The sequence below is a fragment of the Solea senegalensis genome, linkage group LG12 (genome assembly GCF_019176455.1).
Source record: "Solea senegalensis isolate Sse05_10M linkage group LG12, IFAPA_SoseM_1, whole genome shotgun sequence".
Classification (NCBI taxonomy): domain Eukaryota; kingdom Metazoa; phylum Chordata; class Actinopteri; order Pleuronectiformes; family Soleidae; genus Solea; species Solea senegalensis.
The window spans coordinates 18,885,261-18,902,753 of NC_058032.1; the positions used below are offsets into that span (position 1 = coordinate 18,885,261).

The 17,493-nt window shown below is 39.4% G+C and overlaps 1 protein-coding gene across 1 annotated transcript; it reads left to right on the plus strand.

Annotated features, from left to right (window-relative positions):
* The first annotated feature begins 1,367 nt into the window (after positions 1–1,367).
* LOC122778975 (nocturnin-like) lies at positions 1,368–10,998 on the plus strand. The gene is made up of 3 exons (XM_044041147.1): positions 1,368–1,683; positions 7,000–7,284; positions 9,963–10,998. The coding sequence occupies exons 1-3, from the start codon at positions 1,524–1,526 to the stop codon at positions 10,808–10,810; spliced, it is 1,293 nt and encodes a 430-aa protein (XP_043897082.1). The 5' UTR covers positions 1,368–1,523; the 3' UTR covers positions 10,811–10,998.
* Positions 10,999–17,493: the final 6,495 nt, after the last annotated feature.

Genomic DNA, 17,493 nt, shown 5'->3' on the forward strand with positions numbered 1-17,493 from the left:
CCCACCCCTCCCTCACCTTCTCCCTCCTTAAATAACAGTCACTTCTTCACATTCATGTGTATTTTTATTTATTATACATAATGTTTGGCAAGTTCAGACTCCATGCCATCTGAGAGAATCCTTTTAGCCTCTGCTACTCCATCATAGCCTGTCTTTTTCAAAGGTACATTTTCTTTTTTGTCAATGTATCTATTCAGTGTCATTCTGTCTATTTTGGCATCCTTTGCTGCTGCTCCAATAGACTTCCCTTCTCTCACTTCACTGGTGGTTCTTTCAAGAACATCAGTGGTAACTCCCTGCTTGTGTTGCGCTTATATACACGAGGCATTGATCTCCACTCTGTAATCATTCAAATGCAGAATCTTGATTTCATATTTAAAACATATAGGCTACAGCTAAAATACCGGTGGCTCAACTTACCCCCACCGGCTCAACTTACCCCTGGCCAAATGGCTCAACTTACCTGAGAGCTACCATTTGGACTTTATTAGTCCCCACAGCTAAAATGATGCACTTTTATGCTAGGTTTATGGCCTCATGTTGTAGCACATAGATACCACAATTGATGTATAAAACAGATTTTAAATTATCTGTTTTGGTCTTAACACAATTCTCATGAAACGTATGATAGACTAAATTCACTTTCAAGAGTAAAAAATGTTTTAATGGAAATAAATGTCTAACCACTTTAACCATGTGGTTCTTACCTTCACAGACTCCATTGAATGATGCCTTCCTCCTAAATATTTGGTCACATGATCAATGTTTTTTACCGTTTCCTAGCAACAAGGGGTGGCTCAACTAACCCCAGACTCCCCTACACACATTAGGGGTACCCCAGCCCTTTTGACCTGTGGGGACTTGAACTGACGACCAGTTACATAGTCGTTTTTGGTGCCTATTTGTTTCCCAGATATATTAGTGTGTGTCTGTGAATGGTTGAATACGAGGCATTAACTTAAAGCACTTTGTATAAAGGCGCTTTATGAAGTTCAGTCCATTACGTTTTATTAGTTTACGGGCAGATCTGCCACATCCAATATGGAGGACGCGCTGACGTAACGCAGCAACGGACCAACCTGCTCAATGAGGCGTCTACGTATATGTCTATGGTCTGTACAGTCAGCGTGCCTCTGGCTCGTACCACTGGTCGGGACATGGGGGTGTTCTTTTGTGAAACCTTTTCTGTATAAAGAATCGTACCATTTTGCCAAGGCAAACAATGAGTTTCTGTACATTTTTCTAGCTTTGTATTCACTTTGTCATCCATTGTCAGCCAGTCCCGTTGCTAAATGTTTTTTTTCTCACAATAAAAAACTTGATTTGTACAGTACAAACCCGTTGTTCCATGAGTCCGTTGTCGTACCAGGAAAATGATGTAACATTTACCGGCTTCCTTGTCCTGACACGCTCAACTGTTCGAAATAGAAGAGAAGCTGCTCTGTCAAACTGTATCGTAGACGAACTTCCTGTCGCATAAATGGCGTTGTTCAGTTCTTAATGGGCTGGACTCACAGTTAAGTATGAATCAAGTTCGTCGCTATTCAACTCTACTAAACCAGCGGTGTGTGTCCTCCCGGAGAAGATCCGCTGCCATGACACCGTTTTCACAGGGAGCCCTTTTACAAGTGACGGGTACCTTTCCCCGGCTAAAGCCAATGTCCACCACACGGGCAGCACAAGGTATTGTAAAAGTCTGCTTACTTTGATGAGTTTCATACTTCGCATCCGACGTGTCACTGTGACTCATTCCATGACCTCATGCGGTTTCCTTGCCGGTGGTTTGTCACGTGACACCACGAATGAAGACGTCACAACCCTACAGCTGATCTGCGTCTCATGAGTTTATTATCACGACTGTCTCTCACGATCTCAACTATATAGTATTTTCTATTGACTCTTCTTTCATATTAGTACAAGATAGAGAGCATGGTCGCGTGAAGCCGGGTGTGTTTAAAGTCATCGCTCTTACAACAATCATCACAGAAATGTCTTCGGTTGTGGAAGTTGTGGTCTTCGGTTGTGGAAAGTGGTTATTCCTAACCTGTTCCTGATTGGACAAATTGAATGTGTTACAACTGACCCATGTTATTCCGTCTCCCCTACTAAACACATTTATCTAGCATTAAGTGACAATGAAAATGGCTTTCCATCAGTTTTTCAGCCCACTATCTCACTAACCATGTCTATACCACGACCTATAACAAGTAGAATCATTTTGTGATTTATTTCGAATTATGTTTAAGGTTAAATTCATTGTTGCATCATAATGTAAATATTGTTACTACATTTAGTTGAATAGTTCACACCAAATGTAGACTCTGCACAGATATGTATCTGTAACTTAACTGGATGGTGGTGATCTATAAATATGAGGTGTTGTCTACTTCAGAATTCTACTAAAATATACCCATCAAAGTTGAACTCTCTGGAGAGGTTACTCAGTTCTCTAGTACATGTTAGGTTAAAATTCATTTTATATACAGTATAGTGTATGTGTTGTATGTTTATTAAGTAATACATTGATATAATGAATATCAAGCACAATCAGTGTCTACGCTTATATTTTGGATTAAATGCATGAAACACCAGATTTGCTTTGTTTATGTACACACCAAATGGTAACTGGTCTGTATTTATATAGCACTTTTCTAGTCTTGATGACCACTCAAAGCTGCTTTAAACTAAAAAAGTTTGCCATACACTCACACTTTTATGCAGCGCATCTATGTGCAGCATATTTTCTATCACACATGTGCATGTAGCAGAGTCTTGGATTGAATGTGTGTGTGTTCAAGAATTTTGAAATTTGAACACACATTCTTCTGATCTGGAGTCAAATGCTCTACCGTTGCGCCACAGTCTGTTACTCATACGGTATAAGCCAACAGAGGCTTGTTGCGTGATTACGTGGTTGTGAAGTCTGCCATCTCTGTTTGCCTTGTTATGTTGTTTGTACGACTATATAGGCAAAGTATTTTGTGTGAAGGACTGCTGTAAAAATACGATAAATGAATGATGTTAAACATAAGCCAGCCCATTAGCAGCATTCTGGTCAAAGTCTTAGTTGAGCTTGAAAATGTATCTAACAGTGTGTAACATGATTGGATAATGTCCTGTGGTCACTTTCCACTATCAGGTGTAGCCTCCTGGCCTGGGTCAGTTGTTAAATAAAGGACCTTAAATTACCTGTTTTAATCTTTTCTGTCTTTAAATCCTGTGGCGATTAAAACTCTTAGTATATCTCCATATAGACGGGTTAGGGTCATTGCAGTGGCATAAATGAGGTTCAGTAATAACCATCCACTAAAGCAAACATGAGTCGAGCTCGATTAAATTGGATTTTCCACTAGCATAGTGGATGCAACAGATTACCTGGTACCGGGTACTTTTTTTAGCAAATGAGCTGAGGCGATGCGTGACGTCGTCAGACTGCCGGCCACTGATTGAGAGTATCATTGCAGGAAGAGACATCCAACACAAGAATCGAGCAGAACTGTAGATCAGTTAAAAAGATTTAGCAATCCTAAAATGTGGGTTAATCTCCAACAATTACCAGGGGAATGTCTAAAATCTCAATATTTAACAGAGGAGTCTAGTGTATTTAGGGACAGCACTGCTGATCGTGAGGGGCATCACAAACCCTGCCGCTGTATTTCAGTCAGGTGCCGACTCTGTGAGTCTGTGCTCTGGTCATGGAGGAAGTACTGAACAAATAGTTTTAATTAACTGATTCTAATGATTCAGTTACACTGAAAACAACTACAAGTCACTCGTCACTTGTTTGTGTGTCGTGTGTAAAACAAAGTCACCACAGTTTCATGCAGCTGTGCAGTGATCACCTCACCCAAGTTGAGTAGGTACTATTTATGTTGAGGAAAACCAATCTAAAACATGCCGTGGCTAGTCGAGGTGAGGCACGCTGGGACCATAGTGGAAAATGGCCATTTGTTGCCTTAAATGTTTTTGCATTCAGTAGATCAGCTGTTGTCCCTGTGACATAATGTGGTAGATGTGGTATGCTCATGTCTGGGACGGTATATTTGTGGTGGGGTGCTAGGTCTGGGCATTATGGCAAAATAATCATATGATCACAGTATATGTTGAACATTATCGATATTTATCACAATTGAACATTTTTATGCTGAAATGCATTCTGGCTGAAGCTTGAATTAACCAGCAGTTTAAATTAAGTGTATAATACAGTTAGAGGGGTCATTAATAGGGGGACCCCAGACCCCATCCTATTTAGACACGGACCTATTACAGTAAATCATTGATTACCGGCATGTTTTGATGGAGCTTTGTACTTTAACTAACTCAGCTTTTACTGTTCTAGAAGTCCAAGAAACCGATTGTGGAAACCAAAGTGACAAAGATCATATCAGTGAATTTGGGGTCAGCTCACATGGTTGCAGCAGCCATGTTGATCTTGGTCTTAGAGTTCTCGTCTATTTTTATTGTGGACCACTCATGTTTCCCAGCTTCATTAACAGAGAAGAATATCATTAACCACAATTTCAGCATTGCAATCTATGGCAGATGCCACAAATGTAACACTTAATCTTTCCGTTTCAAAGTAAAACCACATTAATTCAATTTCAATTCAATCAGTTTCAATTTCCTTAATCCATTTATTTTTTTACGGCTTTTATTGTGAAATATTTCTGACTATCACAGTCAGTATTTCTGACTTTCACAGCCTCACATTGAAGAGTTCTAAAATTGTATTGATTACTTACAGAGCAGTAGTTAAATATAGTATGGCCTTATCAGAGGAAAACGCTGGACTTCCTTCAGTTAAGTTGACATAAATCCTGTTGACATAAGTCCCTTTTCCTACAATACCTCAAGGTATTTTTAGAAATGCATTTGAAGTGCTTTGTTAGCCTTTTGTTTAAGTTTTTAGAAAATAAAATTTTATAACCAATCCACTTAAAATTGGCCATCTTTTTCAAGAAATAATTCATAACAATTAATTTGAATTTCTTGAGCACACACAGAAACTGATGCAGTCATTATCTAGTCATTATCTACCGCTTTATCCTCCATTGGCATCCCCTATCCGCGGGGGGGTGCTGTGCCAATCTCAGCTACATCGGGTGATAGGCGGGGTACACCCTGGACAGTTCGCCAATCCATCGCAGGGCCACACACAGCTTGAGACAAACAACCATTCACTCTCACTCTCACACCTATGGTCACTTTACAGTGTCCAATTTACCTAATCTCCGTATTGCATGTTTTTGGACTGTGGGAGGAAGCCGGAGAACCCGGAGAGAACCCACGCACACATGGGGAGAACATGCAAACTCCATGCAGAAAGGCCCTTGTTCCAACCGGGGCTCAAACCCGGGTCTTCTCGCTGCAAGGCGAGAGTGCTAACCACTACATCACCGCCCGAAACTGATGCAGATTTTTAAAAATGTTATTAAAAGATACAATTGTAATGTATGTCTCAGTCTTTCACTGGAAAGCACCAGATCAAATGAATTTAAAAAAATATAATTTAGACCAACAAGACCTGTTAGGCCTGTCGCAATATGCAATAAATCAATGAATCGCATGATAAAAATGAGCTAGATAATTTTTCCGGCCGCAATAATTTCCATTTGTTTGTTTTCCTCGTCTCTCTCTACCAAAGAGACTGGTTGACCACTCCGGTGCATCGGTGACTCCTCTCGGCTACTTAGCATAACGAGAAGTGAACCCTCATGTCAGTCACTTGTCAGCCAGATGGTCTCTGTTTGGGGAGGCGGGACTCCTGGCGTAGTGTACCACAGAGTGCAGCCAGAGCAAACGCTTGTTGAGAGTTGTAGGAATAAAAAAAAGATAGAATTAGTTTCAAAGCCATACGCCATATGACCGTGGTGAACCACTTAACCTGAGCCAGTCAGTATGTCACATTTGTTGTAAAACAGTACCAACTAAACGCGGCAACACAACAAACATGCATATGCACCTAAAACACAATCATCTCATGCAGTTTTACCAGCTGGGGAAAAAAAATATTTCACTACTACTTTACTTCTTTATTCCAGTGCATTTTTTGTTAACAGAGACTGACTATTGTTTTTGGTTGTTTTATTCATTTATTGTGGATATTTAAAATGTCTTCCAGTTCCAGTGTTAAATATTCTTTAGAAATAAAAGTTTATTGATCTTTGAAAAGGTATACCTGCATTATAATGCCATTACTATTGTATTAGATGAAAATGGTCTCAGAATGACAATATTATTGTTTATTGCAATAATTTCTGTGACAATTCATCGTCCAGCAAAATTTGTTATACAGGCCTACTCCCTGTCCCTGCTGACTGCTATGAGAGCAAGCCTTCTATGTTGCCACACCTCAAACAGTCCCGAAACAGCGTGGCTTGTCTTTCAACCTGAAAGTTACGTGTTCAATTCCCGGCTCCACTAGTCCACATGCTGATGTGTCCCTGGGCAAAACACTTAACCCTACATGAATGGCAAAACAGTAAAGCAGCTTTGAGTGGTCATCAAGACTAGAAAATTGCTATATTAATACATACCATTATATTAATTAAAAAGTTTCAGGGTTTTTTGTTTTTATGTTCTAATGGTGATTCTGAAACAGAGAACAAAAGGCTGTTTTTAGCAAGAACACATTTCTGTTTATACTGTGAATAGTGTAAGCGTATCTTCTTTATTCAAATGAGAATTTTTCCCACTTTGACACACATGCTCATGTCAGAATACTTGCAGATGGGGGTTAATGTTAGCACAGTAGTACAGTACAGTACAGTAAATGGTACAAAAATACCTGTGGGGTGGAGTGGCTCAGTGGTTAAGACTGCCTGTGGTTAAGACCCTGTGTGCAAAGACTTCATGGTTGCAAGTTCAACTCCACCCCTGGCAGGTTGTACTCAATTCCTTTGTAAGTTGCTTTGGATAAAAGCGTCTGCTAAATGACATGTAATGTAATGTAAAAAAAAACACCTTCAATGACATCATGGTTTTCTCCCTCACCATCAGTTTGTCCAGTGGGTGGCAGCAGCAGGAGGATGTTCAGTACTTTGGCCCAGTCACTGAACAGCTCTGTCCTGGCTCAACCCGAACTATATCCAGATGAGAGCACCAACCAGGACCTTGACCTGGCTGAGGTGGACCCAGACCAGCTGCTCAGGGAGTGTAAGGTTGCCCTGCAGAGGCGACCAGCCCGACCACTCCGGGATCTGGTCTTTCCCATCAGCACAGCACCCTACAAACAAAAGCACTACCCCTCCATACGGGTCATGCAGTGGAACATTCTAGCACAAGGTATATACAGTACTGTGTGTGTGTGTGTCTTATATGTAATAGGCTGTGAAGATGAATCTTCAGTATTTTGACACAAAACCTAAATCGGTTATACAAATTGTTTTAATATAGTAATAAAATGGAAACCATAGACAACATTAAAACAGATTATTACATTATATTTAAATAAATACAATAAGAGGTATACATTCATTCAATTCAATCATTGAACACAGATAATGTTTTGGTTGCATATTTAGGGCCCCCCTTTGCTGATGGATCTCCCGTATATTTTTAAAATTTCATTTATAGACCTTATTTTCTCCACAAACAAAAGTTAACAGTCCCTGCTTCATTCACAGCTACATGGAGGAAATTAAGTAGTAAGAAAATATATATGTAAATGTATATATATATGTATATGTATACATACTGTATATATATATATATATGTATATATATATACATACTGTATATGTATGCTGAACAAAACTGATATTGGTAAGCACATAATATATATATATGTATATACATATGTATGTATTTATATATATATATATATATATATATATATATATATATATATATATATATATATATATATATATATATATATATATATATATATATACATATACACATATACATATATATAAACAGTTGAAACCAGAAGTTTACATACACTATATAAAAAGACACATCTTTTTTTCTTTTACAATTCTCTTCCTGATATTTTGGCTGATTTCTTTTGACCTTCCCATGATATTACACAAAGAAGCAGTGTGTTTCAGGTGTGCCTTAAAATACATCCACAGGTGTGTCTCTAATTAACTAAAATGTTAGAATATCAGAAGCTTCCAAAGACATGACATCTTCATTTGGGCTTTCCCAAATTGTTTAAAGGCATAATAATCTTAGTGTATGTAAACTTCTGACTTTGAAGAAAGTAATAAAAAATTGTCTAAAAAAAATCCTTCTCTCATTATTCTGGCATTTAGCAAATAGAAATAATTTTGGTAATCCTAATGGACCTAAAACAGGAAAGGTGATTGTCTGATTTCATGTCAGACAGTGAGAAAAAAGCATATGTGTCTTTTTATATAACTTCTGGTTTCAACTGTATCTGTGTATATACATATATATACATATATATATATATATATATATATTCAGTAAATATATTCAATTTTGGGGAAGCTAAAGAGCCAAATACAAGTGCAGTTAATTTGGCTTTACATTTGTGTTCTTATAAATCTTTAACACAATAAATGCAATAGTAGAAAAGCAGAGGCACTTTTTGGGCTGATTCAAAATAATAATACATTATAGCATAAAAAATACACATTATTGATATTACTGTTTTTACCTGAAGGGCTATGGCCTCAACAACACTCTGTCAGAGGTGAAAGGCAGGGATTTAAACCTTTACTTCTTGGCCCATGTTGTACTTTATTTTATGTCTCTGACCAGCACTCTGCTGCCAGTCATGTCATGTTGCCCTGTGACCACACTCTAAGATCATGACAAAAAAGAGTAAGTAAACTGTGAGTGAAGCTTTTTATAGGCAGCTTTGAGTGTTGTCATCAGGTACCACATCCTGCTGCCACAGGACCACAACTAGGGGCCGTCTCACCCCCTGCCTTAAAGTTTTTTTGTTTTTTAATCCATGCCAACCACACAAAAAATGTGATTTGTGAAATGACCGATTAATATAGTTATCGAGTGACATTTGTGTTATAACAGTTTATGGCCAGTAGGAGGTGCTATAGGGTACCGTTGCATACCGTTAGCAAAGAGAGTTACCTGCATTAAAACCAGCTAAATGAAAGATAAGGTTTCATGTATTGATATGCAGAGAAATCACAAATACATGATCACTTTCTTACGATCACTGGATAATTAATCAATAATCTTATGTAGGTACAGTGACAGGAAACACTGTGTCCTGTCAGAAAGTTTGTCTAAGTATCAGCGTTTCATCATCTACAACATCATTGTGTTACAAACACAGATGAATGAATGAATGAGAATTTTATATAATTGCTCTCGTCACTGACTTGAATGAAACCACCACTGTTTCTAATCATCTCAACAACTGCACAAATATATCACGATAAAAACGTTTTAATCACGGTCTTCATGCAGTCATTTAAGACTAATCGGAATTAAAATAATATTGAACCACATGCAATCACTGTAATATTTTAATACAGGTTAATAAAACTCCAAAAAGATTGTGAGTAACATGTAAAACATGTTCATTTCTAATCAGATTAACATCTGACTAGACAGATTGAACAGCAAGATTAACATATCCTGTTGTGTAGCCTGGTCAGGACCAGACCAAATTACCATTGTAACTTATGCACTGTTGCTTTCGTGCAACCGACTTGAGGCTAAGTTCAGCCAGGATAAGTAACATAGCCCGGCTTAATCCCTTATCCTAGTTTCGTGCAACAGGCCCATGCCCAGAGTCGCACATCAGCTGATATGACTTCGCCAGACAGTGAGTGCTTGGCACCATCTAGTGGACTGAAACTCATTTTTATTCTAATATACATAAAATATATGGTGTCTGAGAAGCGATAAAATATTTCATTGTATCTATTTTCACCCCAGCTCTAGTGTGTTGTTGCTGTTGGTAAAGATGTTGTTGACCTCTGCTGTTTGAATAAAGATGTTTGTTTGTTTGTTTGCAGCTCTTGGTGAAGGGAAGGATGATTTTATCCGCTGTCCTCTGGATGCTCTCAACTGGCAGGAAAGGAAGTTTTTAATCCTGGAAGAGATCCTCACCTACCGACCAGACATCTTGTGTCTACAAGAAGTGGACCACTACTATGACACTTTCCATCCAATCATGACCAGCCTGGGTTACTGCGGAAGCTTCCTGCCAAAACCCTGGTCTCCTTGTCTGGATGTGGAGCAGAACAACGGTCCTGATGGCTGTGCTTTGTTTTATCGTCGCTCTCGCTTCTCCCTCTGTGCTGCAGCTCATCTGCGGCTGTGTGCCAAGATGCTGCCCACCAACCAGGTAGCCATTGTTCAGACTCTGAAATGCCAGGCAACAGGCAGGCAGCTGTGTGTGGCTGTCACTCACTTGAAAGCTCGCAGTGGGTGGGAGAGGCTGCGGAGTGCACAGGGTGCCGACCTGCTGCAGAACCTATGTCGCCTCACAGTTGGCAGTGGCTGTCAGAGCTTAGCGGCATCCTCCACCCTTCCTTTGATAGTGTGTGGAGACTTTAATGCAGTGCCATCAGAGGACGTTTACAAACGCTTTAGCTCCTCCACCCTCGGCCTGAACTCTGCATACAAGCTGCTGAGCTCTGACAGACAGACAGAGCCGGCCTACACATCGTGGAAGATCCGCCCCTCTGGAGAGAGCTGTAGCACGCTGGACTACATTTGGTATACCCATGATGCTTTAAGTGTGGACTGCCTTTTGAACATTCCTACTGAGGAGCAGATTGGCCCAGACCGCCTGCCCTCCTACCACTACCCTTCTGACCATTTATCACTGCTCTGTGACATCAGCTTCAGGCACCAATAAGAGATTGAAAGGCCGCAGGGATTCGTATATATTTATTTATTTTCAACACGTTCAAGACTCTTCTCACTTCCATTTTACTTATTAAAAGATTCTTGCTTTTTTTTATCGATTGCACTTCTTTACTTCAACAATACTGTTGCTGTGAGAAGTGCTAACTTTTAAAATGTAAATAAAGAAATTAATATTTATACTCGTATTGTTTCCTTACTGCACACACATACACACACACACAAGAGGAACAAAAAGCTTGTTCTCTTTTTTGTTCACATGCTGGTGTGAAGCTGTCAGGAGGAATTTGGGTTTGAATGTCTCACCCAGGAAAAGGGAGGATCAGGAATTTAACTGCCGACCTGTTTAGAACCACATAATAAATAAAAGCATTTGTTTCAATTTGCAGCAGCGATAAACCCCATAGAGTAGTGCTTCCTAAAGTGTGCTGTTGACATTATAATAGTATATACTTTTGAGTCATAAAATAACTATGATACCTCACTGGAGACAATGAGACACTGATAACAACGGTTCACCCCATTTATTCACATGTATTCAGGTTTTTCATTTACAGACAATAGGTTTGTTCAGATTCAGCTGGTTGGTGGTTGGTCTCTGGAGGAGTAATTCCTATAGCTGATCTAACCTGCCTACAAATAATCTGTCTGATGCTGGCTCAACAACAAGACTTTAAGAAAGACTAACTAATAATAAGAAGAATAATTTTAAAGTATAAAGTATTTTGATCTACAGACTCCACTAAATATTCTGATTGGTAAAGAGACTTGTAAAATGTAACAAAAGTTTGATTCATTTCCAATGGATCTGTTGTAATAGTGCCCATTTCATTCCTAATTGCATTTATAGCTCTTTTCTGTTCAGCTCAAGTTTTTTGATTTGCCAGGCAAGCAACCGACTGGGTTTTTCCCCTCGTCTCAATATACTATCTTCAGCTTTTTGTGTGGGGAGTACTTCATATTCAGCCTTAAGGGCCAACAGTTCTTGTTTAGTTAGCACCAAATTTTCAAGGCACACCTCTCTCCATCCCTCTAACTTCTGTGTCCAATTTGTTAATTTTTTGTTTAAATTTATTGAATTTGGAACCAGTAAAACTTATCATTTGGCCTTGGATACATGCTTGGATTAAAGGCCTCCCACCTGATGGTCGCGGAGATCTAGTCTGTGTTAGTAATAAAATATGTATCTACATGCTCACCAACAAACTGGATAAACTCATAATTCTGCAGCCATCTTGGATGCAATCGCCAATTATTGGCCCTTCTGGGTAGCTGGGATCCACTGTAGACCAATGAGGTGGGGGAATGGTCTGACAGAGCAGCATGTGAAGAATCTATCCCACAGGAGCGATGGAGTTTTAGGTCAAATATGCAATTAAAATCGCCTGCTATCAAAACTGTACCAGGAAGGGTGGCAATTAACAAAAACAGATTCTCAAAAAATGAGGGATTGTCATCATTGGGGCCATCCACGTTAACTTAGTCCTACAAACTTTCAGTAATTCGTCCTTGAGTAAATGGGTCTCTTGAATAAAGACAATTGAGGAATCGAGTTGTTTAAACCTCGTGATAACCTGCTTCAACTTGACAAGTTTAGCCATACCCCTCACGTTCCAAGAAGTACATTTTAAATCCTTAACTGGAGTCATTTTACATAAATTTTAGGTAGAAGTGGATACACCTGACGTTTTGAGGTGAAGTATACCATGGTGAGTGCAAGAACACAGACGTATACCGTGAGCGATATAAGAAACAAACAATAACAAAAATGCTGCCACAAACAAATCCCCTTAGCTGTTATCCCGGACAATAAAGCTACTGGTGCCCTCCCCCCTCTCACACTGCTATGGGAATGATCATGCGCCAATACAGATCCATTGCAATGCAAGGGAGCCGTTAACTGAACTAAGGACTTAGTGTACCTCAAACAAGTGAAGCACAGAAACCAAACAAAACAAATTCTGGTGAACAGTCATCGGAGTAAACAGAACAAGCATTACAGTGGTAATTTGTGCAATGGATTTTGAAAAGTAAAGTAACAAAATAAAAAACATCACATCTATTGTTATTGTACTGTGCTGTTTACAGTACCTGATAAAACCTGATTGATATCGTGAGAGGAGACAATGAGCATCTAAAAAGCCTATAGTTATTAACTACAGAGGGATCACCACCTTTCAGCAGGGGAAGAACATAAGCATCCATATTCTGGGAAAAGGCTTGAGATGATTGGTGGAGGCTAGCTGCTGCAGGGCTTTTACATTTTTTTTTTTAAATATTACAACAAAACAGGTTTTAGTTATTTATTCGTCACTCATTAGGATTTATTTTCAAGCTTATTATCAGCATTAACAAGCTGCTGTGTGGATTTATACTGACATCGTGAACATGGGGCAGATGACAGTGTGGACTGTGGAGCTGTGACCGTGTGATGCACTGAGACCTGCGCTCACTTCACCACTGATGTCTTATCGTCATTATCTGTTCATAAAGTTACTGATAAATGTGATGAACACATGAATTAGAGTGAAAGAATCTGGAGTTATAAAACTACTTTTAACACATTGTTATTGTTCCTAATAATATGATCATGAGTCTGCAGGTCTGGCCTGATATTATTTTAATATTTTATTATTATCATATATATAATAATCTAATATATATCAAAATATAATATATATAACCATAAATTGGAATTATAACTTTATTGTAATTATAGCTTTATTTGTAAACCACCTCTACAAAAACAGAAATTTTAACTTGGAAATTTAAACCAAAATACAAAGCATAGCAATGAGACCAAAAATCATGTTCATGGTTAATATTCAATGGAATAGGTTTTTTAATCGTCATAAAAGTACTTGATGTTGTCATTATATTCTTGGAAAATAATATTGAGTTCTGTGACAGCAAAATTTTGTATTTTACAACATTTTTGATTATTAGCATACAGTATATCATTCATCATTCATTCATTATCTACCGCTTTATCCTCCACCAGAGGGTCGCGGGGGGTGCTGTGCCAATCTCAGCTACATCGAGCGATAGGCGGGGTACACCCTGGACAGTTCGCCAGTCCATCGCAGGGCCACACACAGCTAGAGACAAACAACCACTCACTCTCACACTCACTCCTACGGTCAATTTAGAGCGTCCGATTTACTTATTCCCCACATTGCATGTTTTTTGGACTGTGGGAGGAACCCACGCACACACGGGGAGAACATGCAAACTCCATGCAGAAAGGCCCTTGTTCCAACCGGGGCTCGAACCCGGGTCTTCTCGCTGCAAGGCGAGAGTGCTAACCAGTACTCCACCGTGTGGCCCCATACAGTATATCATTGAATGGAAAATCAAGCAAAAAGCGTCCAAGAAAACAATATGTGTGTAACAACACATATAAACTAATAGCCCCGGTTAATTAAATGAACCATTGAAGTGATAATTTTAACCTGTAATTTTTCAGCTTCATGTATTCACTATTGTTCATGGTTTAAAGCCTGAAGCAAGCGTGCAATCGGTATTTATGAAATCCGCTTGCGTATATCAGTAGTGTAACTCCCATCATGCCTTTCGCTGTTTATGGATGAGCCGAGCAAGTCGAGAACGCGGACCTCTCGTCCACATAGCCGAGAGGCATTATGGGAGTAACAGTACTGTGCATGCTCTATGGGCTGCACAACCCGGAAATGAACCAGGAAGTCAGAAACTTTTTTGGCATATGCGCTGGGTGAGCAACTCCATAGGAATGAACGTAGCCAAAGGGGCGGAGCTCTAGTCAGTTCTTATATTACATCCATGGGGCTAGCTGCTGCGGGGTTGGTGGAGGCTTACCAGGTTGACCAGGCCTCCGCAAACCCAAGCAAAATGTATATAAGTGTCCAAACAACAAGCTCCAGAGATCTCAGAGTGGAAAACTAAAAAAAGAACTTCCAGACTCAAACACAAGTTTCATAAAATAGAGACGACTTAAAACATTAAAATTCAGACCTCACAAACAAAGAACTGGGTTGGCTGCCATCTTGGATGTTGTAGGATCCTACTATGATCCTGAAAAGCTTCAGATATGAAAACTGGGTCTAGAAATTGGGGACCAGCTGATAAGCGTGTGTGCTTATGGTGGTGGTATATAGTACTATATATACAGTCACACCAGTCAGAGAAAGGGCATATCTTATAGGGAGTGATATGGATCCATCCAAAACATCCATCGATCCATCCATTATCTACCACTTTATCCCTGACTGGTGGATCGCGGGTTCTCCAAGCACAATTACAAAATATTTGGAATATATTTATGAAATGCAAAGATGCAGACAAAGATGTGTTCTTATTGGTTAATCAAAATATTATTTTTCCATAAACTGTCAGGAAAAAGCTCATCAAATCAAACCATGACCTACAGATGGGTGTCAGCTCATCAACTTGTATGGAACATAGTCATAGGTGCAGGAAAGTATCCAAAGGAAGAATATGGCAAAGGAGAAGTGGGACAGCCAGAGAGATGAAGAAAGTAGGGAGTACATAGGTAAAGGGAAAGGTGTATGAGAGGCTGGACATTAAGGCAGGAGAGACAAACTTGTATCGATTGGCTAGACAAGGACAGATGTGCAGCAGGTTAGAGTGTTGAGATGATGAATGAGGAAAATTCGAGAAAAAAGAGGACAAATAGAGGGGACAAGAGAGAAAGCAGTGGACTTTTGACCAGATTCTTTAACACAATCTTGGAGAGTGAGAAAATCCCTGAAGAATGGAGAAGAAGTGTAGTGGTACAGATCTTCAAGAACAAGGATGATGTGCAGAACTATAATATATATACCCGTAGAGGTATAAAGTTGATCTGCCACAACATGAAGATGTGGGAAAGAGTTGTTGAAGCTCAGTTAAGGACAGAAGTGAAGATCTGTGAGCAGCAGTATGGATTCATGCCAAGAAAGAGTAGCACAGATGTTTGCTTTGAGAGTGTTGATGGACAAGTATAGAAAACTCCACAAGCAGTTTCACTGTGTCTTTGTGGATATAGAGAAAGATTATGATCAGGTGCAACGATAAACAAGGGTAAACAAAGATAAACATTTTACATTTGAGTTCAAACTAGAAGAGAAAATAATTTGGAACATGTTACTACATATTTCCACTAAATTGTCTTCAAATATTGATCAATATGAATGAAAAAAAAAAAAAGTAAAAGTAAAGCTTAAGCAATACAATGATTTTTATTTTTAGTCAGTGAAAAAAGAGTAAAACCAGTATGAAAAAAATATTGGAGGGAAATTAAATGGACACAATACAATGATACAATAAAGATATATGAATATAAAATAAAAATAAAATATGTGGAGAATGACCACAGCCTGGCCCAATCGAGGAGGCCAGGTGAGAGGTTTTAGCCCTGTGGCCTGTTGTACTAAAGTAGAATTAAGTTATCCAGAATACGATACGTGAGAATGCGAGCTTAAACCTATGCTACTAATTTCATCCTGACTTAGTCTGTTGCATGAACATCTAACCAGGATGAGTTCACATTCACATCTCTTTGAAGTAGAACCCAAGGTCCATCAGAGCTAGACTACATCTCTGAGTGCTACCTGATGCTGAAACATGCTTTTGTCAAATGTCATAAGAAAAGAATAATTATGTATTGTATGATGATAATGGGGGTGGGACTAGATAAGCTTTTCCCTTTCGGTTATGTGTATTGTGTGAACTACACTGATGTGTGATGAGTGATCTAAATGTCATGACCGAAATAAACATATAAATAAATAAATAAATCACAGATTTCTGTGTATCGCCAAGTGAACAACAGCTTATAATGGACACTTATGAAGACATGAAACACTTGATACTTAAAGAATGTGACACAGTCACTTTTAATAATGTCAGATAAGAAAAGCCTGGCTGAACAGTGGACCGACTGAATGTATATGTAGACCAATATAAATACTTGCAGAACTTATTTTTTTATATTCTTTTATACTGTAAACTGAGGGCCACACGGTGTTGTAGTGGTTAGCACTCTCGCCTTGCAGCGAGAAGACCCGGGTTCGAGCCCCGGTTGGAACAAGGGCCTTTCTGCATGGAGTTTGCATGTTCTCCCCGTGTGTGCGTGGGTTCCTCCCACAGTCCAAAAAACATGCAATGTGGGGAATAGGTAAATCGGACGCTCTAAATTGACCGTAGGAGTGAGTGTGAGAGTGAATGGTTGTTTGTCTCTAGTTGTGTGTGGCCCTGCAATGGACTGGCGAACTGTCCAGGGTGTACCCCGCCTATCGCTCGATGTAGCTGAGATTGGCACAGCACCCCCCGCGACCCTCTGGTGGAGGATAAAGCGGTAGATAATGAATGAATGATGAATGATATACTGTATGCTAATAATCAAAAATGTTGTAAAATACAAAATTTTCTCCCCGTGTGTGCGTGGGTTCTCTCCGGGTACTCCGGCTTCCTCCCACAGTCCAAAAACATGCAATGTGGGGATTAGGTAAATTGGACACTCTAAATTGACCATAGGAGTGAGTGTGAGAGTGAATGGTTGTTTGTCTCTTGTTGTGTGTGGCCCTGCGATGGACTGGCGAACTGTCCAGGGTGTATCCCGCCTATCGCCCGATGTAGCTGAGATTGGCACAGCACCCCCGCGACCCTCTAGTGGAGGATAAAGCGGTTAGATGATGA

Bases quoted from the DNA above. Each gene is read 5' to 3' on its own strand.
- LOC122778975 (XM_044041147.1), top strand. From the start codon at position 1,524: ATGAATCAAGTTCGTCGCTATTCAACTCTACTAAACCAGCGGTGTGTG. The intron at 1,684-6,999 runs GTATTGTAAAAG...CCTCACCATCAG, and splicing joins CACCACACGGGCAGCACAAG to TTTGTCCAGTGGGTGGCAGC. The intron at 7,285-9,962 runs GTATATACAGTA...GTTTGTTTGCAG, and splicing joins GTGGAACATTCTAGCACAAG to CTCTTGGTGAAGGGAAGGAT.